The sequence below is a fragment of the Salmo salar genome, chromosome 13 (genome assembly GCF_965601325.2).
Source record: "Salmo salar chromosome 13, fSalSal1, whole genome shotgun sequence".
Taxonomy (NCBI): domain Eukaryota; kingdom Metazoa; phylum Chordata; class Actinopteri; order Salmoniformes; family Salmonidae; genus Salmo; species Salmo salar.
In genome coordinates this window covers 43845001-43871255 of record NC_138303.1, presented here as the reverse complement: position 1 = coordinate 43871255, position 26255 = coordinate 43845001, and the positions used below count along the sequence as shown (strand labels likewise).

Here is a 26255-nt window from a genome sequence, read left to right as displayed (position 1 = left end):
GAAGCACGGTGGCTAGGAAAAACTCCCTAGGAAAAACTCCCTAGAAAGGCCAAAAACCTAGGAAGAAACCTAGAGAGGAACCAGGCTATGAGGGGTGGCCAGTCCTCTTCTGGCTGTGCAGGGTGGATATTATAACAGAACATGGTCAAGATGTTAAAATGTTCATAAATGACCAGCATGGTCAAATAATAATAATCATAGTAGTTGTCGAGGGTGCAACAAGCACGTCCGGTGAACAGGTCAGAGTTCCATAGCCGCAGGCAGAACAGTTGAAACTGGAGCAGCAGCAAGGCCAGGTGGACTGGGGACAGCAAGGAGTCATCATACCAGGTAGTCCTGAGGCATGGTCCTAGGGCTCAGGTCCTCCGAGAGAAAGACAGAAAGAGAGAAAGAGAGAATTAGAGAGAGCATATTTAAATTCACACAGGACACCGGATAAGACAAGAGAAATACTCCAGATGTAACAGACTGACCCTAGCCCCCCGGCACATAAACTACTGCAGCATAAATACTGGAGGCTGAGACAGGAGTGATCAGAAGACACTGTGGCCCCATCCGATGATACCCCCGGACAGGGCCAAACAGGCAGGATATAACCCCACCCACTTTGCCAAAGCACAGCCCCCACACCACTAGAGGGATGTCTCCAACCACCAACTTACCGTCCTAAGACAAGGCCGAGTATAGCCCACAACGATCTCCGCCATGGCACAACCCAAGGGGGGGGGCGCCAACCCAGACAGGAAGACCACGTCAGTGACTCAACCCACTCAAGTGACGCACCCCTCCCATGGACGGCATGGAAGAACACCAGTAAGCCAGTGACTCAGCCCCTGTAATAGGGTTGGAGGCAGAGAATCCCAGTGGAAAGAGGGGAACCGGCAAGGCAGAGACAGCAAGGGCGGTTCGTTGCTCCAGCCTTTCCGTTCACCTTCACACTCCTGGGCCAGACTATACTTAATCATAGGACCTACTGAAGAGATAAGTCTTCAGTAAAGACTTAAAGGTTGAGACTGAGTCAGCGTCTCTCACATTGGTAGGCAGACCATTCCATAAAAATGGAGCTCTATAGGAGAAAGCCCTACCTCCAGCCGTTTGCTTAGAAATTCTAGGGACAATTAGGAGGCCTGCGTCTTGTGACCGTAGCGTACGTGTAGGTATGTACGGCAGGACCAAATCGGAAAGATAGGTAGGAGCAAGCCCATGTAATGCTTTGTAGGTTAGCAGTAAAACCTTGAAATCAGGAGTAATATGATCAAATTTTTGGGTTCTAGTCAGGATTCTAGCAGCCGTATTTAGCACTAACTGAAGTTTATTTAGTGCTTTATCCGGGTAGCCGGAAAGTAGAGCATTGCAGTAGTCCAGCCTAGAAGTAACAAAAGCATGGATTAATTTTTCTGCGTCATTTTTGGACAGAAAGTTTCTGATTTTTGCAATGTTACGTAGATGGAAAAAAGCTGTCCTTGAAACAGTCTTGATATGTTCTTCAAAAGAGAGATCAGGGTCCAGAGTAACGCCGAGGTCCTTCACAGTTTTATTTGAGACGACTGTACAACCATCCAGATTAATTGTCAGATTCAACAGAAGATCTCTTTGTTTCTTGGGACCTAGAACAAGCATCTCTGTTTTGTCCGAGTTTAAAAGTAGAAAGTTTGCAGCCATCCACTTCTTTATGTCTGAAACACAGGCTTCTAGCGAGGGCAATTTTGGGGCTTCACCATGTTTCATTGAAATGTACAGCTGTGTGTCGTCCGCATAGCAGTGAAATTTAACATTATGTTTTCGAATGACATCCCCAAGAGGTAAAATATATAGTGAAAACAATAGTGGTCCTAAAACGGAACCTTGAGGAACACCGAAATGTACAATTGATTTGTCAGAGGACAAACCATTCACAGAGACAAACTGATATCTTTCCGACAGATAAGATCTAAACCAGGCCAGAACTTGTCCATGTAGACCAATTTGGGTTTCCAATCTCTCCAAAAGAATGTGGTGATCGATGGTATCAAAAGCGGCACTAAGATCTAGGAGCACAAGGACAGATGCAGAGCCTCGGTCTGACGTCATTAAAAGGTCATTTACCACCTTCACAAGTGCAGTCTCAGTGCTATGATGGGGTCTAAAACCAGACTGAAGCGTTTCGTATACATTGTTTGTCTTCAGGAAGGCAGTGAGTTGCTGTGCAACAGCTTTTTCTAAAATTTTTGAGAGGAATGGAAGATTCGATATAGGCCGATAGTTTTTTTATAATTTCTGGGTCAAGATTCAGCTTTTTCAAGAGAGGCTTTATTACTGCCACTTTTAGTGAGCTTGGTACACATCCGGTGGATAGAGAGCCGTTTATTATGTTCAACATAGGAGGGCCAAGCACAGGAAGCAGCTCTTTCAGTAGTTTAGTTGGAATAGGGTCCAGTATGCAGCTTGAATGTTTGGAGGCCATGATTATTTTCATCATTGTGTCAAGAGATATAGTACTAAAACACTTCAGTATCTCCCTTGATCCTAGGTCCTGGCAAAGTTGTGTAGACTCAGGACAATGGAGCTTTGGAGGAATACCTCCAACAATTAGGCTTCTACTTCCAGCTTATACAGTGCATTTGGAAAGTATTCAGACCATTTTACTTTTTCCACATTGGTGTGGCTGGTGTCCGGGTTAAGTGAGCAGTGTGTCAAGAAGCAGTGCGGCTTGGCGGTGTCGTGTTTCGGAGGACGCATGGCTCTTGACTTTTGCCTCTCCCAAGTCCTTACGGGAGTTGCAGCAATGGGACAAGACTGTAACTACCAATTTGGGAGATAAAGGGGTAAAAAAATAAATAAAATACAAATAGAGATGGTTGCCGTTCTGGAAGGTTCTCCCATCTCCACAGAGGAACTCTGGAGCTTTGTCAGACTAACCATAGGGTTCTTGGTCACCTCCATGACCAAGGCCCTTCTCCCCCGATTGCTCAGTTTGTCCGGGCAGACAGCTCTAGGAAGAGTCTTGGTGGTTCCAAACTTCTTCCATTTAAGAATGACGGAGGCCACTGTGTTTTTGGCGACCTTCAATGCTGCAGACATTTTTTTGGTACCCTTCCCCAGATCTGTGCCTCGACACTTGAGTGGTGAGGTGCGTCACTTGAGTGGGTTGAGTCACTGACGTGGTCTTCCTGTCTGGGTTGGCGCCCCCCCTTGGGTTGTGCCATGGCGGAGATCGTTGTGGGCTATACTCGACCTTGTCTTAGGACGGTAAGTTGGTGGTTGGAGACATCCCTCTAGTGGTGTGGGGGCTGTGCTTTGGCAAAGTGGGTGGGGTTATATCCTGCCTGTTTGGCCCTGTCCGGGGGTATCGTCGGATGGGGCCACAGTGTCTTCTGATCCCTCCTGTCTCAGCCTCCAGTATTTATGCTGCAGTAGTTTATGTGCCGGGGGGCTAGGGTCAGTCTGTTACATCTGGAGTATTTCTCTTGTCTTATCCGGTGTCCTGTGTGAATTTAAATATGCTCTCTCTAATTCTCTCTTTCTCTCTTTCTGTCTTTCTCTCGGAGGACCTGAGCCCTAGGATCATGCCTCAGGACTACCTGGTATGATGACTCCTTGCTGTCCCCAGTCCACCTGGCCTTGCTGCTGCTCCAGTTTCAACTGTTCTGCCTGCGGCTATGGAACTCTGACCTGTTCACCGGACGTGCTTGTTGCACCCTCGACAACTACTATGATTATTATTATTTGACCATGCTGGTCATTTATGAACATTTTAACATCTTGACCATGTTCTGTTATAATATCCACCCTGCATAGCCAGAAGAGGACTGGCCACCCCTCATAGCCTGGTTCCTCTCTAGGTTTCTTCCTAGGTTTTTGGCCTTTCTAGGGAGTTTTTCCTAGGGAGTTTTTCCTAGCCACCGTGCTTCTTTCACATGCATTGCTTGCTGTTTGGGGTTTTAGGCTGGGTTTCTGTACAGCACTTTGAGATATCAGCTGATGTACGAAGGGCTATATAAATAAATTTGATTTGATTTGATTTTGATTTATCTCGGAGCACTACGGACAATTCCTTCGACCTCATGGCTTGGTTTTTGCTCTGACATGCATTGTCAACTGTGGGACCTGATATAGACAGGTGTGTGCCTTTCCAAATCATGTCCAATCAATTGAATTCACCACAGGTGAACTTCAATCAAGTTGTAGAAACATCTCAAGGATGATCTACAGAAGCAGGAAGCACCTAAGCTCATAGCAACCAGTTTGAATACTTATGTAAATCAGGTATTTCTGTTTTTAATTTTTAATACATTTGCCAACATTTAATCCATTTTAGAATAAGGCTGTAACGTAACAAAAATTTGAAAAAGTCAAGGGGTCTAAATATTATTTTCCGAATGCACTGTACAGTAACTTGCAAAAGTATTCATCCCCCTTGGCATTTTTTTTATTTTGTTGCATTACAATCTGTAATTTAAATTGATATTTACTTGGATTTCATGTAATGGACATACACAAAATAGTCCAAATTGTTGAAGTGAAATGAAAGAAATTCCTTGTTTCAAAATATAAAAAAATAAATAAAAAGGAAAAGTGGTGCGTGCGTATGTATTCACCCCCTTTGCTATGAAGCCCCTAAATAAGATCTGGTGCAACCAATTACCTTCAGAAGTCACGTAATTAGTTAAATAAAGTCCACCTGTGTACAATCTAAGTGTCACATGATCTGTCACATGATCTCAGTATATATACACCTGTTCTGAAAGGCCCCAGAGTCCGCAACACCACTAAGCAAGGGGCACCATGAAGACCAAGGAGCTCTTCAAACAGGTCAGGGACAAAGTTGTGGAGAAGTACAGATCAGGGTTGGGTTATAAAAAAATATCTGAAACTTTGAACATCCCACGGAGCACCATTAAATCCATTATTAAAAAATGGAAAGAATATGGCACCACAACAAACCTTCCAAGAGAGGGCCGCCCACCAAAACTCACGGACCAGGCAAGGAGGGCATTAAACAGAGGCAACAAAGAGACCAAAGATAACCCTGAAGTAGCTACAAACCTCCACAGCGGAGATTGTAGTGTCTGTCCATAGGACCACTTTAAGCCGTACACTTCACAGAGCTGGGCTTTATGGAAGAGTGGCCAGAAAAAAGCCATTGCTTAAAGACAAAAATAAGCAAACACGTTTGGTGTTTGCCAAAAGACGTGTGGGAGACTACCCAACCATCAGCTCCTGCTTTTCCCAGTCTCTCTTTTTCTCGCCCTCCTGGTTTTAACTCTTGCCTGTCCTGACTCTGAACCCGCCTACCTGACCACTCTGCCTGCACTGACCCTGAGCCTGCCTGCCTGCCGACCTGTACCTTTGCCCCACTTTTGGATTGTTGACCTCTGCCTGCCTTGACCTGTCTATTGAATGCCCCTTACTATTCCTGATAGTAAGAACTAGCCATGACTGACCCAGCAGACCCGGGCCAGCTGAGCAACGCCATCTCCACCCAGGGAGCCACCATCGGTATACATGAGGAATTGCTTCGTGGCCTTGTGGAGGGGGTCCAAATGTTGGCTGAACGCCATGACCAGGCGTTGAACAGTTTGCTGGAGGAATTCCACGGGTTGTCTGGGAGGCCGCCTACCACGGTGGTAACCCCACAGCTCCTCAGCGACTCAGCTGCTAGCAGCGCCGTCTCATCGGTCACTCCACCTTCTCCGGAGCCCCGCTTACCTCCTCCAGAACGCTTCAATGGAGAACCGAGCACCTATCAGGCATTTCTAGCTCATTGTGCCCTTGTCTTTGAGCTTCAGCACTCCTCCTTCCCCTCGGATCGCTCCAAGCTAGCCTACCTCATAACGCTGATGTCCGGATGGGCTCTCACCTGGGCTACTGCCATGTGGGAACAACAGCCAGCCATATGCCATAGTCTGGAGGGGTTCATGGGAGAAGAGAGGAAGGTTTTTGATGTCCTGTTCTCTGGGCGAGAGGCCGCCCAGAAGCTAATCCAGCTTCGGCAGGACTGGATGGATTTCCGCACGTTGGCAGTGGAGAGTGCTTGGAATCAAGATGTACTGTTCGATATGTTCCTGCACGGTGTCTCGGAGGAGGTCAAGGATGAGCTTGCAGCCCGGGAGTTACCTACGGAGCTCGATGCCCTCATCGCTTTGACCATCCGTATCGATGGGCGATTACGGGAACGACAGAGGGAGAGGAAATTGGATTTCGCTCGCACGCCCAGGAATCCCACCTTGCCTTCGAGTCATCCCGGAAGCTACCGACGGTCTCGTTGCCAAGAGTACCCGAGGCTTCCTGACCTGCCCTGAGGGGTGCCGAAGACGGCTGAGTCGCCGCTTCCTGAGCTTATGCCACTAAGCAGAGCTGCGCTGTCACCAGCGGAACGGCAATACAGAATCGACACGAAGAGTTGCCTGTATTGCGGGACTCTTGGTCATTTCGTGTCCTCTTGTCTTTTAAAAAAAAACAGGCTCACCGGTAGGAGCAAGTACTCTGGTGGGCCAAATGGAGAACGTTCCTGCTTCCCTTGATCACACCTCTTTTCATGCCATTCTGCTGTGGGGAGACCAGTCCAAATCTCTCCTGGTTCTCATTGACTCTGGGGCCGACGAGAGCTTTTTGGACGCTACCCTGGCGTCCGAGCTGAACATCCCCACTCAGCCCCTCTCCATTCCCATGGACATTAGAGTGCTGGACGGGGACTCTATAGGCCGAGTCACCCATAACACCACTCCCATCAGCCTATGTGTGTCAGGGAACCACAGTGAGGCTATCTAGTACCTGCTCATCAAGTCCCCTTTGATTCCTGTGGTATTGGGATTCTCCTGGCTCCAGCGACACAATCCCCTATTAACTGGTCTACTGGTGCCATCATGGGCTGTAGCCCGTTCTGCCACGCCCATTGCCTGAAGTCAGCACAACCCGCCCCGGGACATCTTCCTGGGGGCTCGGAAGATGCCCCGGACCTCTCCACCAGGACCTCCGGGAGGTGTTCAGCAAGGCTCAGGCCACTTCGCTCCCTCCGCACCGACCTTATGACTGCGGGATTGACCTTCTCCCTAGCACGACTCTGCCCCGGGGACGACTGTACTCTCTGTCGGGACCAGAGACCAAGGCGATGGAGACCTACATTGGGGACTCCCTTGCTGCAGGATTCATCCATCCTTCTTCTTCTCCCGCCGGCGCAGGGTTCTTCTTTGTGGAGAAGAAGAACAAGACCCATGCATTGACTACCGGGGTCTCAACGACATAACGGTGAAGAACCGCTACCCACTACCACTCATCTACACGACCTTCGAGCCGCTCCAGGGGGCCACCGTGTTTTCCAAGCTGGAACTATGGACCGCCTACCACCTGGTGCGAATACGGGAAGGGGACGAGTCGAAGACCGCCTTCAACACGGCCAGCGATCACTACGAGTATCTGTTCTCCGCGACATGTTGAACCGGTTCGTCTTTGTCTACCTAGATGACATCCTCATCTTCTCCCGTTCCACCCAAGAACATGTGCTCCACGTCCAACAGGTTCTCCAACGCCTCCTAGAGAACCAGCTGTTTGTAAAAGCAGAGAAGTGCGAGTTCCATCGTTTCACCATCCCTTTTCTGGGTTTCATCATCACCGCAGGGAGTGTGCAAATGGATCCCGGGAAAGTGAGAGCGGTGGTGGATTGGCCCCCAGCCTACTTCCAGGGTGCAGCTGCAATGCTTCCTGGGGTTTGCCAACTTCTATCATCGCTTTACCCGGGGTTACAGCACCCTGGCTTCCCCCCTATCCGCACTCACCTCGCCCAAGGTTCCGTTCACGTGGTCTCCAGCTGCTGACCGGGCGTTCCGGGACCTCAAACATCACTTCACCACAGCTCCCATCTTGGTTCATCCAGACCCTTCCCGTCAGTTCGTGGTGGAGGCCGATGCATCTGATGTCCTGTCTCAGCGTTCTACCCTGGACCTCAAGTTACATCCCTGCGCCTTCTTCTCCCACCGCCTCAACGCCACGGAAAGGAACTACGATGTGGGGAATCGTGAGCTTCTCGCGGTGAAGCTGGCGTTTGGAGGAATGGAGGCACTGGCTGGAGGGGGCGGAACACCCATTCATCGTGTGGACCAACCACAAGAACCTGGAGTATGTCTGCACCGCCAAGCGCCTTAACTCCAGGCAAGCCAGATGGGCCCTGCTGTTCACACGGTTCAACTTCTCCTTCTCGTACCGTCCGGGATCCAAGAATGTCAAGCCAGATGCACTGTCCCACCGCTATAGTCCCATGCGTACCACCCCGTAGCCCGAGACTATCCTTCCCACCTCATACCTGGTGACGGCACTCAACTGGGGTATATGGAAACAGGTCCGGGAAGCGCAGCAGTCCCAGCAAAAACCTGAGAGGGGGGGGGGGGGGGGGGGGGCTGATAATCAAATGTTTGTGTCTGACACTGTCCGCTCTGCGGTCCTGGAATGGTCCCATTCCTCCAGGCTTGCCTGCCACCCAGGCTCCCGTCGGACCCTGGCCTTTGTGCGACAACGCTTTTGGTGGCCTACGATGGTTCCGGATGTCGCCGCGTTTGTCTCCCCCTGCAAGGTCTGTGCTCAGAATTAGACTTCTCGACAAGCTCTGGCTGGTCTTCTGCAACCACTGCCTGTCCCTCAATGTCCCTGGTCCCACATATCCCTGGATTTCGTCACAGGTCTCTACCCATCTGAGGGCAACACTGCCATCCTGACTGTGGTCGACCAGTTTTCCAAGGCCGCTCACTTCATTCCTCTCCCCAAACTACCCTCGGCCAAGGAGACAGCTCAGCTCATGGTGCAGCATGTCTTCCGGATCCATGGACTGCCCGTGGACATGGTCAAAAACCGGGATCCTCAGTTCTCATCCGGGTTCTTGAAGGCGTTCTGTGACCTCATTGGGTTGTCAGGTCAGCCTGTCCTCTTGGTTCCAGTCCAATGGCCAGTCGGAGTGAGCCTACCAAGATCTTGAGACTACTCTGTGCTGCCTGGTCTCCACCAACCCCACCTCCTGGAGCCAGCAGTTGGTGTGGGTCGAGTACGCCCGCAACACCTTTCCCTGCTCCGCCACGGGCCTATCTCCGTTTGAGTGTTCCCTGGAATCTCAGCCCCCACTCTTCCCTGAGCCGGAGGAAGAGGTCAGCGTAACTTCTGCCCAGATGTTTGTCCTCCACTGTTGTCATACCTGGAGGAGAGCCAGGTCGGCCCTCCTCAAGACTACCTCCAGGTATCGATGACAAGTGGACCCCGACTCCCCGGTATCGTCTCGGGCAGAAGGTATCTGCCCCTCCGGGTGGAATCCCGCAAACTCTCCCCCTGGTTTATCAGATCATTTCCCATCTCCAAGATTATTAGCCCCTCTGTTGTTCGTCTTCTGTTGCCCCGTACCCTTCGTATACATCCCACCTTTCATGTGTCCAGAGTCAAACCTATGTCTCACCGCCCTATGTCTCCTGACCCTTGCCTGTCCTGACTCTGAGCCGGCCTGCCTGACCACTCTGCCTGACCCTGAGCCTGCCTGCCGACCTGTGCCTTTGCCCCACCTCTGGATTGTTGACCTCATCCTACCCTGACCCTGAGCCTGCCTGACGTCCGGTACCGTTGCCCCACCTCTGGTTTACTGACCCCTGCCTGCCTTGACCTGTTTATTGCCTACCCCTGTTGGAATATTAAACCATTGTCAATTTGATGTGTCTGCATCTGGGTCTTACCTTGATTCCTGATAATCACAATATATTTTACAATAGTTATCTTTTGTTTGTTTTTAATCCCATCCTTCAGCTACCTTCAGCCCCTCCCGCCTATCTCTGAAGACCATCCATTTGGATTTCTATTTGCCATATATTTTTAACTGTGCTGTTTAAAAATGTTCTGAACCTCAGTACATTTTACGGACACAGTATATTGTACATTAGTTATCTTGTCTCCCGAGTGGCGCAGCAGTCTAAGGCACTGGATCGCGGTGCTAGAGACGTCACTACAGACCCGGGTTTGATCCCGGGCTGTATCACAACCGGCCATGATCGGGAGTCCCGTAGGGCGGCGCACAATTGGCCCAGCATTGTCCGGGTTAGGGGAGGGTTTGGCTGGGGGAGCTTTACAAGAAGGCCGTCATTGTAAATAATAATTTGTCCTTAACTGACTTGCCTAGTTAAATTAAATAAATAGTTGTTTTTTCCCCACACTTCAGGTCCACTCAATCCCTCCCATCTATCTCTTAACACCATCCATTTTTTTATTTGTATTTGCCATATCTTTTTCAACTGTGCTGTGATGTATCTTTTATGGATTCCTAATATTCTGAACAGGTCTCTCAATATATTCTATTGAGTCTGTAGAAACAAAATTTGAACTAAAAGGTACACCATATTTAAAGGGATGGCTTAAGATACATGTACTGAAAACCAGTGATGGTCAGTGCCATTTCTTTTATGAGCATGGCCTTTTATTCTATTACTCCATATTGGATGACTGTCAATCATATTCCATTCACCCAGTTCAATGTAACATCCATAGGTTTAGGCTACTACATGATACTCTAATTGTCCCTGTACCCATCATGAGGTTGCTACAACCTACCTTATGAATTAAAGTATACAATGTAGGTTCACAGGTCGAGAGAAAAATGTAAATAATCAAGGTGACAGACAGTGACACATTCAATACTGCCTTGCACACTCTTTCCTGCATCATTAATCCAACAGTTGCAAATTAGAGTTTCTATTGGACAAATTCAGGCATGTTTTTCCACGTTTTGTTATGTTTGCTTCCGTTAAGAAAAGTTTTTCAACATAATCGGCAGTTCACTTTCATAGCAGCCACATACAAACACCATGATTTCTTTGCTCATTGTATAAGTCCTTCTCACATCTACACGCTCTCGTCCACTCACCTTTTCCCTTTGATTGTGGACTTCAGTGCACAATACAACAGCTGTCTGTGACCAGGCGGAAAAACCTTTCCAAGTCAAACCTTCATAACTTTACCACTAACCGCTACACACAGCCTACGTCATTGCCACCATATTAGCTAACGTCATAGTGAACATAGCTGCTAGAACTAACGCGCTGGTAAACCCGCTACAATCATGCAGTACAGTGTACAGCAAGCAGTTTAGCAGTTCGACGGTGGGCCCCGTCGAAAGTGGAAAAAAATACAAGGAAATATTTCTCTCCCTCTCTGTTACCTCTCCTTCATTTTTGAAGAAATTAATTTGTTCAAAACTGTTCAACTATTGTTTTTTTCACTCTTTGAGTCAACTACTCACCACATTTTATGTACTGCAGTGCTAGCTAGCTGTAGCTTATGCTTTCAGTACTAGATTTATTCTGTGATCCTTTGATTGTGTGAACAACATGTCAGTTCATGCTGCAGGAGCTCTGATAGGTTGGAGGACGTCCCCCGGAAGATGTCATAATTACTGTGTAAGTCTATGGAAGGGGGTGAGAACCATAAGCCTCCTAGGTTTTGTATTGAAGTCAATGTACACAAAGGAGGACGGAAACTAGCTGTCCTTCGCCTACACCATGGTGCTACCCCAGAGATTGCTGTTGAGGCTACTGTAGACCTTCATTGCAAAACGGTACGTTTTATTAAATTATTTCTCGATGTGAATATATATTTAGTATAGTGTTATCTAAAAAGGATAACTTTCTTAATGTTTCACTATTTTAATTTTATGAAATTCACTGAGGAGGATGGTCCTCCCCTTCCTCCTCCGAGGAGCCTCCACTGCTGAAAACTCTATTGAATGAAAACTCTACAAGAAAATCTGTTGGCCAGCAAGTGGGAGGGTTTTCAGCAGTTGAGTTACATTTATTCAGAGCGCACAAGGGAACCACCCCTGCAAGGCCCGTTATGCACCTTCATAAGGTAAGTCTGAATACCAACTACTGAGAAGTGCCTAGGAAAGGCGTAATTTCCTATGTCAGAATCGGGCCTTGAGAGAATTGGGAAATGGTCACATCCTGCAGCCACTAGGTGGATCCACTATTCAAATTGTCAAATTACTTTAAAGTAAACATATTTGTTTGAATAAGATACTATGTTTACACGTTTTTTGAAACAAATCTATAAATACTGTATAAGTGTCTATATACACCACCGTTCAGAAGTTTGGGGTCACATTTTTTGTCTGTTAAAATAACATATAATTGATCAGAAATACAGTGCAAATGTTGTAAATGACTATTGTAGCTGGAAACGGCTGATTTTTTAATGGAATATCTACATAGGTGGCCTTCTTTAGACTAGTTGAGAATCTGGATCATCAGCATTTGTGGGTTCGATTACAGGCTCAAAATAGACAGAAACAAAGCACTTTCTCCTGAAACTCGTCAATCTATTCTTGTTTTGAGAAGTAAAGGCTATTCCATGCGAGAAATTGCCAAGAAACTGAAGATCTTGTACAACGCTGTGTACTACTCCCTTCAAAGAACAGCGCAAACTGGCTCTAACCAGAATAGAAAGAGGAGTGGAAGGCCCCGGTGCACAACTGAGCAAGAGGACAAGTACATTAGTGTCTAGTTTGAGAAACAGATGCCTCACAAGTCCTCAACTGGCAGCTTCATTAAATAGTACACACAAAACACCAGCCTCAAAGTCAACAGTGAAAAGGCAACTCCAGGATGCTGGCCTTCTAGGCAGAGTTGCAAAGAAAAAGCCATATCTCAGACTGGCCAATAAAAATAAAAGATTAAGATGGGCAAAAGAACACAGAGGAAGATTGAAAAAAAGTGTTAAGGACAGACAAATCTACGTTTGAGGTGTTCGGAACACAAAGAAGAACATTCGCGAGACGCAGAAAAAATGAAAAGATGCTGGAGGAGTGCTTGACGCCACCTGTCAATCATGGTGGAGGCAATGTGATGGTCTGGGGGTGCTTTGGTGGTGGTAAAGTGGGAGATTTGTACAGGGTAAAAGGGATCTTGAAGAAGGAAGACTATCACTCCATTTAGCAACGCCATGCCATACCCTGTGGCTTCATTGGAGCCAATGTCCTCCTACAACAGGACAATGACCCAAAGCACAGCTCCAAACTATGTAACAACTATTTATGGAAGAAGCAGTCAGCTGGTATTCTGTCTATAATGGAGTGGCCAGCACAGTCACTGGATCTCAACCCTATTGAACTGTTGAGGGAGCAGCTTGACCGTATGGTACGTAAGAAGTGCCCATCAAGCCAATCCAATTTGTGGGAGGTGCTTCAGGAAGCATGGGATGAAATCTCTTCAGATTACCTCAACAAATTGACAACTAGAATGCCAAAGGTCTGCAAGGCTGTAATTGCTGCAAGTGGAGGATTCTTTGACGAAAGCAAAGTTTGAAGGACACAATTATTATTTCAATTAAAAATCATTATTTCTAACCTTGTCAACGTCTTGACTATATTTCCTATTCATTTTGCAACTCATTTCATGTATGTTTTCATGGAAAACAAGGACATTTATAAGTGACCCCAAACTTTTGAACGGTAGTGTATGTCTGTAATATAAGTATCATAAGTGTCTATAACTCATGTACATCAGTCAAATGCCACTGCTCCTACACATGTTCAACCTACTATGCTTTGTCTAAGCGTGTGAATATATCTTTACATCAGCTCATCTATAGTCCTTCATTATGGAAACGGAAATAACAACAGTGTGTTACATATTCATCACAACCAGCTATTTATTTCCTGTGAAGTTAGCGGCTCTCTTTTCAGAGTGTCACATGCCATGGAATGTTGGCCCTGTTATGTGTTCTGTGTTGTGTGTTCTGTGTTCCCTTCTGTAGCATAGATTCTATGTTCTGGGTTTGGGATCAGATGTCACTTGACCATTTGACAATGATGCCATTGTGACAGGCTACTCCATACGTATCAAAGCAGCACTGATTAACCAGTTGACAGGGCTGGAGAACAGTACTGCCCTTCACTGCATAGAGACAGCACAGCCACTCAGACCCTAACCCTGACACTGAATGAAAGTAACACTGGTCCCATCCCAAATACTCTACATGGAACAAAAATACCCACATTTAGGATTATGCTAAATACAGTTCTTATATAGTTTCGGAAGCCTACTAAGCTTTTCTTTAAGATGTATTTTCATGGATAAGCAAGTATGTTGTTATTAGTCTACACGTGTTATTATTCTCACCAATTTGAGTAACTGAATGTCTGTGTAGGCCTAATCATTTTAACGACAGGATTCACCCAAGCAATAACCAGATTGAAAAACGATCCATCAACTGGTTTATTCCATTACTATAATACGCTTATTTACTGTGATTTGACTTACACATTTGTCTAGATATGGTTGTTTTCATATAATTGTATATCAGATGAATCCTTGACCTTTTATTCGTTGCAAATATTCTGGTTATGTTTTACAGTAGCCACATGAAATTGATTTTCTCAGCGCTCAGAAGGAACGACCTCCCGATCGGTAAAACCAACTGATCTGGCCAATCAAGTGAGCTGTCTGGTGTGGCTCACCGCCAGGGAGTGAGAGCTGAGCGTAAAAAAACTAGTTCACGTTTGCCAAACTCCGAAATTGACGCACCATATCAGAATTGTATCAACAACAACAAAAAATCAAAATAATTTATGTTTTTTGTTGTTGTTTCAAGATATTGGAACATTGTAAATTAACTTTAGGCTACGTATTCCAAAGCTGAAGTCATCGTGATACTGAAACCTGGACCTATCATCAACTGAAAGTGGACTTGAGTCTTCTGAAAATCTATATTGAAGCCATAATTTGCTGATCTTTATTGCCTTTAAAAACAAACGTCTCATTAACAAATCGAGGACATCTTGGGGATTAAACCGACCTGCTCGACCTGGTCATGGTTATTATTGGACTGGTTTGGACCTAAGCATGGACTGTTGTCAGGTGTCCGTTCTGTGTGTAATATTTATATCATGTCTACAGCACACGTCGTCTCAAACACAGGAAGGTAGGTGATTTTATGAATGGTGATATGTGTCACTAAATCAAATAGCCAAAAAATCAACTACAAACTTTGCATATAGAGTTGTAAACCAGGAAACCAATTCAGTGTTTATAGGCTGTTCATACTCTTTTAATCAAGCGTTCTTGAATTGTTTTGATTATTTTCATGAGAATGTATCACACACACACGTTTGTTTTACTATCCTTGATTCCCATTCAAAATCCTATTTTCCATAACCCCTAAACCTTAACCCTTAACCAAACGATAACCTTAACCTTAAAACTAAACCATCTCCTAACTCCTAACCCTAACCCTAGTTGTAACCCTAAACCTAACCCCTTACCCTAAAATAGCCAGCAAAATGTCCCCACTGGTCCACATTTTCCTTGTTTTACTATCCTAGACTTCTGGTACCCACAAGGATAGTAAAACCAAACCACACACACACACACACACACACACACACACACACACACACACACACACACACACACACACACACACACACACACACACACACACACACACACACACACACACACAAACAAACAAAGAAAAACACAAACAAACAAACAAAAGTCTATTTCTCAAGAGGTTGCATTCCTGTTCCCAAAGTTTGGTTTGGTTTATTCGGATCCCCAATAGCTTTTGCCGAAGCAGCAGCTATTCTTCCTGGGGCCCACACAAAAACATAAAACGCCACAAGTAACAAAACACTGATACACTGTTTACTGTTATTTTCCCGTTTCACGTGAGAGGATGTGTTGGTCTATCTCCTGGTCTTGGTGACTGTAGAGGAATCACCTGTTTGCCCTCTTGAGTCACAGCAGAGTAGAACACCTGAACAACAGCACAAGTACCTGTGGCCCTGACAGTGACAGGTCAGCATCTCCAACACTAGAACAAGTATCAGTCAAGGCTTTTGTCAGGTTGTTGCGGTGGACTCAGATGATGATACACCTAAGTGTTTTAGGTGCTGTTTCATCCACTTGAAAGTGGGAAACCTCTGGTTGGTTTAATGGATCCCATGGGATGTTTTGTGGGACAAGAACATGTCGACTCAGTAAAGGTAGACAATGTCCTATTGTGTGTAGACTATAACAAGGTTGACTCAGTATATGCCTCATTAAGCGCCTTTTGGGGCGTGTTCAGTTGACAGTTTCAGTCATTAACCAAAACCTATATCCTTCTCTCTTTTTCTTTCTATCTTTCTTTCTTCATTCTCACTCTCCCGTTCTTGTTCTTTCTCTCTACCTCTCTTTCTCTCTCTCGCTCTTGTCGCACATGCTCTCTCTCGCTCTCTCTGTCTCTCTCTCTCTCTTTCGCTCTAGCTCTCTCTCTCTTTATCGCTCTCTCTGTCTCTCTCTCTCTCTCTCTCTCTCCCTCTCTCTCTCTCTCTCTCTCTATCGCTCTCTCTGTCTCTCTCACTCTAGCTCCAGCTCTCTGTCTCTCTCTCTCTCTCTCTCTCTCTCTCTCTCTCTCTCTCTCTCTCTCTCTCTCGCTCTCTCTCTCTCTCTCTCTCCTACGATCTCCGGTCTCTCCCCTATCTCTCTCACTCCCCCCTTCCCTCTATTTTAGAGATCAGATAGCTGCTCTGTTCTCTCTCAGAGGAGGGAACTTTTGTTACACCCATTACCACACTGTAATAAGCCTTTCTGATTGCAGTAATATGTCAGCCATTCAGCCAGTGCTGGCAATGTGCCATACACACAGAGCTGATATCCTGTGTCAGGGGACACAAGTCACTGAGAGTCTATTGCCCCTGTTGTAAAGAACACTGGAGGTCAATTAGCTCATTCAAAATGATGGCACTTGTTGCTTTGAGTGACTGTTGGCGGTTGTTTACCAGTGAGGAGCGCTGAGTTGGGTGTATACAATAGTTGGTTGTAGTTTGTGTATTTTGCAGTTCATGTTGGAATTGAGTAGTTATTAACGCGACATCCCAATTCTCTGGTAGATAAGAGATCATTTCAGTGGCGCATGCTTTGATGCATTCAGCAAAATAGGAATATGTGCTTGTGTGCGCGTGCATTCGTCTATATTTTACTTCCTGATGGATTTTTCCTCACTCTCTCTTTTTTTCCTGTCCAGTCCACACTCCCATCTATGTGTTTGCAGAGGGCTAAAACTGCCCTTTGAACCCGAATCAGTGTGTGCAGTGGCTGGATTAGGTGCTTTGTGTTTCTAACTCCACTCCTCTTCTGGGACAATATTTGCTCAGGAGTATGTGTGAATGAACGAGTGTACAAAGATATGGATTACCCATAGGATGTGTGTGTGTGTGTGCGTAAGTACGTGCCTATGTACCTACGTGCGCATGCATACGTCCTTCTATGCGAGTGCGCACGATCCGAGACTTCTCAACATTTTAAGAGCCATCCTTGTCAACCTTCACCTCTCCATGTGTTAGTCATCCTCTGATATCATTCACAAGCTACTGATAAGAAGAGCACCCGAGAAGCTGAAGTTCAGATGTAATGATAAGGTGTTCCCATTCAATTGTGAGCTACAGCTGCCAACACAATCGAGACAGTTGAAGGTAATGACTAATGTATTAATAAGGAAGAACAGTTTCATTTCATTGTGTCCAGTCACGCATGCAACTGCTCGGGTTGAATAGCTATGGAATAGATTTAGATGACAGTGGATTGTGGATTGTCGACCTTTGGGGGAAGGATATCCTTCTCAACTATCGCGTATATGCAGATGCACAATGTGCATGCATAATGTAGCCAAAATATGATAGACTGTGTCAATACGGTGTTGTGACGCTGTTTCGATTGGAGGAGCCTTCCCTACACATTCAGCATATGCATATCCGCCATGAATGTGTCTGCACCACATAGAGAGATGTTACGGTGTATGTGTACAGCTTACACTGCACAATATCTGTGAATGTGACTGTTATAAGTGGTAAATAAGAGATGGTCTCCATGTCTCCTTCCTGCCTCTCTATCTCCCCTCCTTTGACCAGACTGGAACTCTCCTCTCACACATGGCCTTTTGTCCCATTACCATGATCTCAGCACTGTGGGTCCTCTATCACGCACACACACACACACACACACACACACACACACACACACACACACACACACACACACACACACACACACACACACACACACACACACACACACACACACACACACACACACACACACACACACACACACACACTATCTGTCACTGTATCACTCTTACTTGGAGTCTGACTGGGACACACTGTTCACATTTATAGCTCAGACCTTTACAATGCTATTCTTTGTCTGGCAAGACCATGTTCCGCCCCATCCACCCTCTATCAGCCTCAGGCCTGGTCCACTACATGTAGAGGGGTTACGGCCTGCACTGCTTCAAACACTGCTCCAGACACGTTTCAGACATATCAACAGATATAACATCAAACACTGCTCCAGACATGTTTCAGACATATCAACAGATATAACATCAAACACAGCTACAGACACTGCTACAGACACGTTTCAGACATATCAACAGATATAACATCAAACACAGCTACAGACACTGCTACAGACACGTTTCAGACATATCAACAGATATAACATCAAACACAGCTACAGACACTGCTCCAGACACGTTTCAGACATATCAACAGATATAACATCAAACACAGCTACAGACACGTTTCAGACATATCAACAGATATAACATCAAACACAGCTACAGACACTGCTACAGACGCGTTTCAGACATATCAACAGATATAACATCAAACACAGCTACAGACACTGCTACAGACATGTTTCAGACATATCAACAGATTTAACATCAAACACAGCTACAGACACTTTTAAGACATATCAACAGATATAACATCAAACACAGCTACAGACACTGCTACAGACACGTTTCAGACATATCAACAGATATAACATCAAACACAGCTACAGACACTGCTACAGACACGTTTCAGACATATCAACAGATATAACATCAAACACAGCTACAGACACTGCTACAGACACGTTTCAGACATATCAACAGATATAACATCAAATACAGCTACAGACACTGCTCCAGACACGTTTCAGACATATCAACAGATATAACATCAAACACAGCTACAGACACGTTTCAGACATATCAACAGATATAACATCAAACACAGCTACAGACACTGCTACAGACGCGTTTCAGACATATCAACAGATATAACATCAAACACAGCTACAGACACTGCTACAGACATGTTTCAGACATATCAACAGATTTAACATCAAACACAGCTACAGACACTTTTAAGACATATCAACAGATATAACATCAAACACTGCTACAGATATGTTTCAGACATATCAGCAGATATAACATCTAACACAGCTACAGACACTGCTACAGACACGTTTCAGACATATCAACAGATATAACATCAAACACAGCTACAGACACTGCTACAGACATGTTTCAGACATATCAACAGATATAACATCAAACACAGCTACAGACACTGCTACAGACATGTTTCAGACATATCAACAGATATAACATCAAACACTGCTACAGACGCGTTTCATACATATCAACAGATATAACATCAAACACAGCTACAGACACTGCTACAGACATGTTTAAGACATATCAACAGATATAACATCAAACACAGCTACAGACACTGCTACAGATATGTTTCAGACATATCAACAGATATAACATCAAACACTGCTACAGATATGCTTCAGACATATCAACAGATATAACATCAAACACTGCTACAGACATGTTTCAGACATATCAACAGATATCACATCAAACACAGCTACAGACACTGCTACAGACACGTTTCAGACATATCAACAGATTTAACATCAAACACAGCTACAGACACTTTTAAGACATATCAACAGATATAACATTAAACACAGCTACAGACACTTTTAAGACATATCAACAGATATAACATTAAACACTGCTACAGACACGTTTCAGACATATCAACAGATATAACATCAAACACAGCTACAGACACTGCTACAGACACGTTTCAGACATATCAACAGATATCACATCAAACACAGCTACAGACACTGCTACAGACACGTTTCAGTCATATCAACAGATATAACATCAAACACTGCTACAGACATGTTTCAGACATATCAACAGATATAACATCAAACACAGCTACAGACACTGCTACAGACATGTTTCAGACATATCAACAGATATAACATCAAACACAGCTACAGACACTGCTCCAGACATGTTTCAGACATATCAACAGATATAACATCAAACACAGCTACAGACACTGCTACAGACATGTTTCAGACATATCAACAGATATAACATCAAACACTGCTACAGACGCGTTTCATACATATCAACAGATATAACATCAAACACAGCTACAGACACTGCTACAGACATGTTTAAGACATATCAACAGATATAACATCAAACACAGCTACAGACACTGCTACAGATATGTTTCAGACATATCAACAGATATAACATCAAACACTGCTACAGATATGTTTCAGACATATCAACAGATATAACATCAAACACTGCTACAGACATGTTTCAGACATATCAACAGATATCACATCAAACACAGCTACAGACACTGCTACAGACACGTTTCAGACATATCAACAGATTTAACATCAAACACAGCTACAGACACTTTTAAGACATATCAACAGATATAACATTAAACACAGCTACAGAAACTTTTAAGACATATCAACAGATATAACATTAAACACTGCTACAGACACGTTTCAGACATATCAACAGATATAACATCAAACACAGCTACAGACACTGCTACAGACACGTTTCAGACATATCAACAGATATAACATCAAACACAGCTACAGACACTGCTACAGACATGTTTCAGACATATCAACAGATTTAACATCAAACACAGCTACAGACACTTTTAAGACATATCAACAGATATAACATCAAACACTGCTACAGATATGTTTCAGACATATCAGCAGATATAACATCTAACACAGCTACAGACACTGCTACAGACACGTTTCAGACATATCAACAGATATAACATCAAACACAGCTACAGACACTGCTACAGACATGTTTCAGACATATCAACAGATATAACATCAAACACAGCTACAGACACTGCTACAGACATGTTTCAGACATATCAACAGATATAACATCAAACACTGCTACAGACGCGTTTCATACATATCAACAGATATAACATCAAACACAGCTACAGACACTGCTACAGACATGTTTAAGACATATCAACAGATATAACATCAAACACAGCTACAGACACTGCTACAGATATGTTTCAGACATATCAACAGATATAACATCAAACACTGCTACAGATATGCTTCAGACATATCAACAGATATAACATCAAACACTGCTACAGACATGTTTCAGACATATCAACAGATATCACATCAAACACAGCTACAGACACTGCTACAGACACGTTTCAGACATATCAACAGATTTAACATCAAACACAGCTACAGACACTTTTAAGACATATCAACAGATATAACATTAAACACAGCTACAGACACTTTTAAGACATATCAACAGATATAACATTAAACACTGCTACAGACACGTTTCAGACATATCAACAGATATAACATCAAACACAGCTACAGACACTGCTACAGACACGTTTCAGACATATCAACAGATATCACATCAAACACAGCTACAGACACTGCTACAGACACGTTTCAGTCATATCAACAGATATAACATCAAACACTGCTACAGACATGTTTCAGACATATCAACAGATATAACATCAAACACAGCTACAGACACTGCTACAGACATGTTTCAGACATATCAACAGATATAACATCAAACACAGCTACAGACACTGCTCCAGACATGTTTCAGACATATCAACAGATATAACATCAAACACAGCTACAGACACTGCTACAGACATGTTTCAGACATATCAACAGATATAACATCAAACACTGCTACAGACGCGTTTCATACATATCAACAGATATAACATCAAACACAGCTACAGACACTGCTACAGACATGTTTAAGACATATCAACAGATATAACATCAAACACAGCTACAGACACTGCTACAGATATGTTTCAGACATATCAACAGATATAACATCAAACACTGCTACAGATATGTTTCAGACATATCAACAGATATAACATCAAACACTGCTACAGACATGTTTCAGACATATCAACAGATATCACATCAAACACAGCTACAGACACTGCTACAGACACGTTTCAGACATATCAACAGATTTAACATCAAACACAGCTACAGACACTTTTAAGACATATCAACAGATATAACATTAAACACAGCTACAGAAACTTTTAAGACATATCAACAGATATAACATTAAACACTGCTACAGACACGTTTCAGACATATCAACAGATATAACATCAAACACAGCTACAGACACTGCTACAGACACGTTTCAGACATATCAACAGATATAACATCAAACACAGCTACAGACACTGCTACAGACACGTTTCAGACATATCAACAGATATAACATCAAACACAGCTACAGACACCGCTACAGACATGTTTAAGACATATCAACAGATATAACATCAAACACAGCTACAGACACTGCTACAGACATGTTTCAGACATATCAACAGATATAACATCAAACACAGCTACAGACCCTGCTCCAGACATGTTGCAGACATATAAACAGATATGACGTCAAACACAGCTACAGACACTGCTACAGACACGTTTCAGACATATCAATGTACAAAACATCAGACAAAGTGTCAATAGATTATTCATCACAATTATAGATCACTCATCAACGTGATGAATCCAAATGTCCAGGTGCTCTGTTGAGCACATTGTGGCATAAGTATTTGTAGAAAAGTGCTATGGAATTTGACTGATTCATTATATGAACAACTCTGACAACAAACCGTCTGTAGTGTGATGTCCCTTCTTTCCCGTGTGTGTTTCCTCAGTGGTGTGTCCTGGTACCCAGAATGGGCTGAGCTCCACCGGGTCTCAGGAGAACCAGTACAACCTGATCAAGGACCGCTACACAGGCTGCGAGATTATTATGGGTAACCTGGAGATCACCCAGATAGAAAGTGACTGGGACTTCTCCTTCCTAGGGGTGAGAGAGCAGCCATTTTGTTCTATTCTCTGTTCTTGTTCTTGTTTTTGTTGTTGTTGTCATCTTCTTCTTCTTCTTCTTCTAGTCCATGAGATGTCCATCAGGCCTCCACTGGTAATCGAGGCGATCTGTTAATGTGACTGTCTCTGACCTTATTCTAACTCCTGTCCCTCCAGACCATCAGAGAGGTAACAGGCTACATCCTAATCGCCATGAACCACTTCAGACGTCTGCCTCTGGAACAGCTGCGTGTGATCCGTGGTAACAGCCTGTACGACCGGGGCTTCGCCCTCTCTGTGTTCCTCAACTACCCCAAGCAGGGCTCCAATGGACTGCAGCACCTGGGACTCACACACCTCACCGGTGAGGAGAGGAGAGGAGAGGAGAGGGAGGGAGGGGTGGAGGAGAGGGAGGAAGGGGTGGAGGAAAGGAGGAGGGAGTGGGTAGAGGAAGATGAGAGAGGAGAGTACAGAAGGAAAGAGTAGAGGTGAGAAGGAAGGATAGTGGATAAATTGAACCGGTGCTAACCTGGGTCAAAGAGAGAGCCAGGTAGAGTGAAGCTCCAGTACCACACGGGTCCAAAGAGGACAAGGATTTAAAGTAGGATACAAATCAAATTAAATCAAACGTTATTTATCACATGCGCTGAATACAACTGGTGTAGACTTTATACTGAAATAATTGACTACGAACCTTTCCTAACAATACTACGTTTAAAAAAAAGAATGATTAAAAATAAATAGTAACTAACAGAAGAGGAATAAAATAAAATACACAAGAATGGAGCTATATACAGGAAGTACCAGTACCAGATCAATGTGGAGCTATATACAGGGAGTACCAGTACCAGATCAATGTGGAGCTACATACAGGGAGCAACAGTACCAGATCAATGTGGAGCTATATACAGGGAGTACCAGTACCAGATCAATGTGGAGTTATATACAGGAAGTACCAGTACCAGATCAATGTGGAGCTATATACAGGGTGTACCAGTACCAGATCAATGTGGAGCTATATACAGGGAGTACCAGTAAGGTGACTAGACATCAGGATAGATAATAATAAGGTATTTGAGGTAGATATGTACATGAAGGCAGGGTAAAGTGACTAGACATCAGGATAGATAATAATAAGGTATTTGAGGTAGATATGTACATGAAGGCAGGGTAAAGTGACTAGACATCAGGATAGATAATAATAAGGTATTTGAGGTAGATATGTACATGAAGGCAGGGTAAAGTGACTAGGCATCAGGATAGATAATAATAAGGTATTTGAGGTAGATATGTACATGAAGGCAGGGTAAGGTGACTAGACATCAGGATAGATAATAAGGTTTTTGAGTTAGATATGTACATGAAGGCAGGGTAAGGTGACTAGACATCAGGATAGATAATAATACGGTTTTTGAGTTAGATATGTACATGAAGGCAGGGTAAAGTGACTAGACATCAGGATAGATAATAATAAGGTATTTGAGGTAGATATGTACATGAAGGCAGGGTAAAGTGACTAGACATCAGGATAGATAATAATAAGGTATTTGAGGTAGATATGTACATGAAGGCAGGGTAAAGTGACTAAGCATCAGGATAGATAATAATAAGGTATTTGAGGTAGATATGTACATGAAGGCAGGGTAAAGTGACTAGACATCAGGATAGATAATAATATGAGTAATATAAAGAACAGAGTAGCAGCAGCATATGATGAGTGTAAAAGTGTGTGAGTGTATATTGTTTGAATGTGTGAGGGTTTTGTGTGGGAGTGACAGTGTAGTGTGTGTGAGTGTGTATATGGTGTGTATATAAAGTCTAGTGAGTGTGCGTAGGGTCAGTGTAAGATAGAGTCAGTGCAGATAGTTCAGGTACCATTATCTGACTGTTTAGCAGTCTATTTAAAGTATTACCCTAAACCTAGCCCCAACCACAACCCTAACCCTAGCTTCATGTCCACATCCCCGTTCAACCATAACCCTAGCTTCATGTCCACATCCCGTTCAACCCTAGCCCCAACCACAACCCTAACCCTAGCTTCATGTCTACATCCCCGTTCAACCATAACCCTAGCTTCATGTCTACATCCCCGTTCAACCATAATCCTAGCTTCATGTCCACATCCCCGTTCAACCCTAGCCCCAACCACAACCGTAACCCTAGCTTCATGTCCACATCCCCGTTCAACCCTAGCCCCAACCACAACCGTAACCCTAGCTTCATGTCCACATCCCCGTTCAACCCTAGCCCCAACCACAACCCTAACCCTAGCTTCATGTCTACATCCCCGTTCAACCCTAGCCCCAACCACAACCATAACCCTAGCTTCATGTCCACATCCCCGTTCAACCCTAGCCCCAACCACAACCCTAAACCTAGCTTCATGTCTACATCCCCGTTCAACCATAACCCTAGCTTCATGTCCACATCCCCGTTCAACCCTAACCCCAACCACAACCCTAACCCTAGCTTCATGTCCACATCCCCGTTCAACCCTAGCCCCAACCACAACCCTAACCCTAGCTTCATGTCCACATCCCCGTTCAACCCTAACCCCAACCACAACCCTAACCCTAGCTTCATGTCTACATCCCCGTTCAACCCTAGCCCCAACCACAACCATAACCGTAACCCTAATCTTAGAGCGAGAACTAAAAGAGTACCAATTAAATGAGGAAAAACAAAAGAGGGTGGACGGAGGAGAAATGATAGAGAGAACAGAAGAGAAGAGGATAGAGTCCAGACAAGGAGGACAAACGATGTAATATGTGTAATGTGTTTGCTCTTACCAATGTGTCAAGTGGAATACTTGAGAAGACACTATGTGCTGTATGGAGTGTGTGGGAGGCAGTAGCTAGGAATCTCTCGGGGTTACTGTAGTACACCACACCCTCAGTGTGCAGAGAGGTGTGTAGTGTAGCATGGCGAGGGGGAGAGAGGGGTGGGGGGTGGGGTGGGGGGTGGGGAGGGGGAGGTTTTGGGGAATGAGGGGGCATTGATGGTGAAGACCTGATTAATGACTCTATGGGTGCATCCCAAATGGCAACCTAATTCCCTTTATAAAGCATAGGCTCTGTTGCCAAAGTATTGCACCGTATAGGGAATATGTAAGGAATCATTTACCATTTGGGACGCTACCTATACTGTGAAAGCAGAGTTTCCAGTATTACTAACGACACAGGGTTTCACCTTAAGTTGTATCTG

At 44.4% G+C, this 26255-nt stretch overlaps 1 protein-coding gene across 1 annotated transcript in view; it reads left to right on the top strand.

Annotated features, from left to right (window-relative positions):
• Positions 1 to 14448: 14448 nt before the first annotated feature.
• LOC106567054 (receptor tyrosine-protein kinase erbB-3) overlaps positions 14449 to 26255 on the top strand; it is a 32165-nt gene continuing 20358 nt past the window's right edge. The window contains exons 1-3 of the mRNA XM_014135888.3: positions 14449 to 14916; positions 22898 to 23052; positions 23229 to 23415. Coding sequence (XP_013991363.2) covers positions 14838 to 14916; positions 22898 to 23052; positions 23229 to 23415 — 421 coding nt within the window. The 5' untranslated portion in view covers positions 14449 to 14837. The remainder of the gene's footprint in view (positions 14917 to 22897; positions 23053 to 23228; positions 23416 to 26255) is intronic.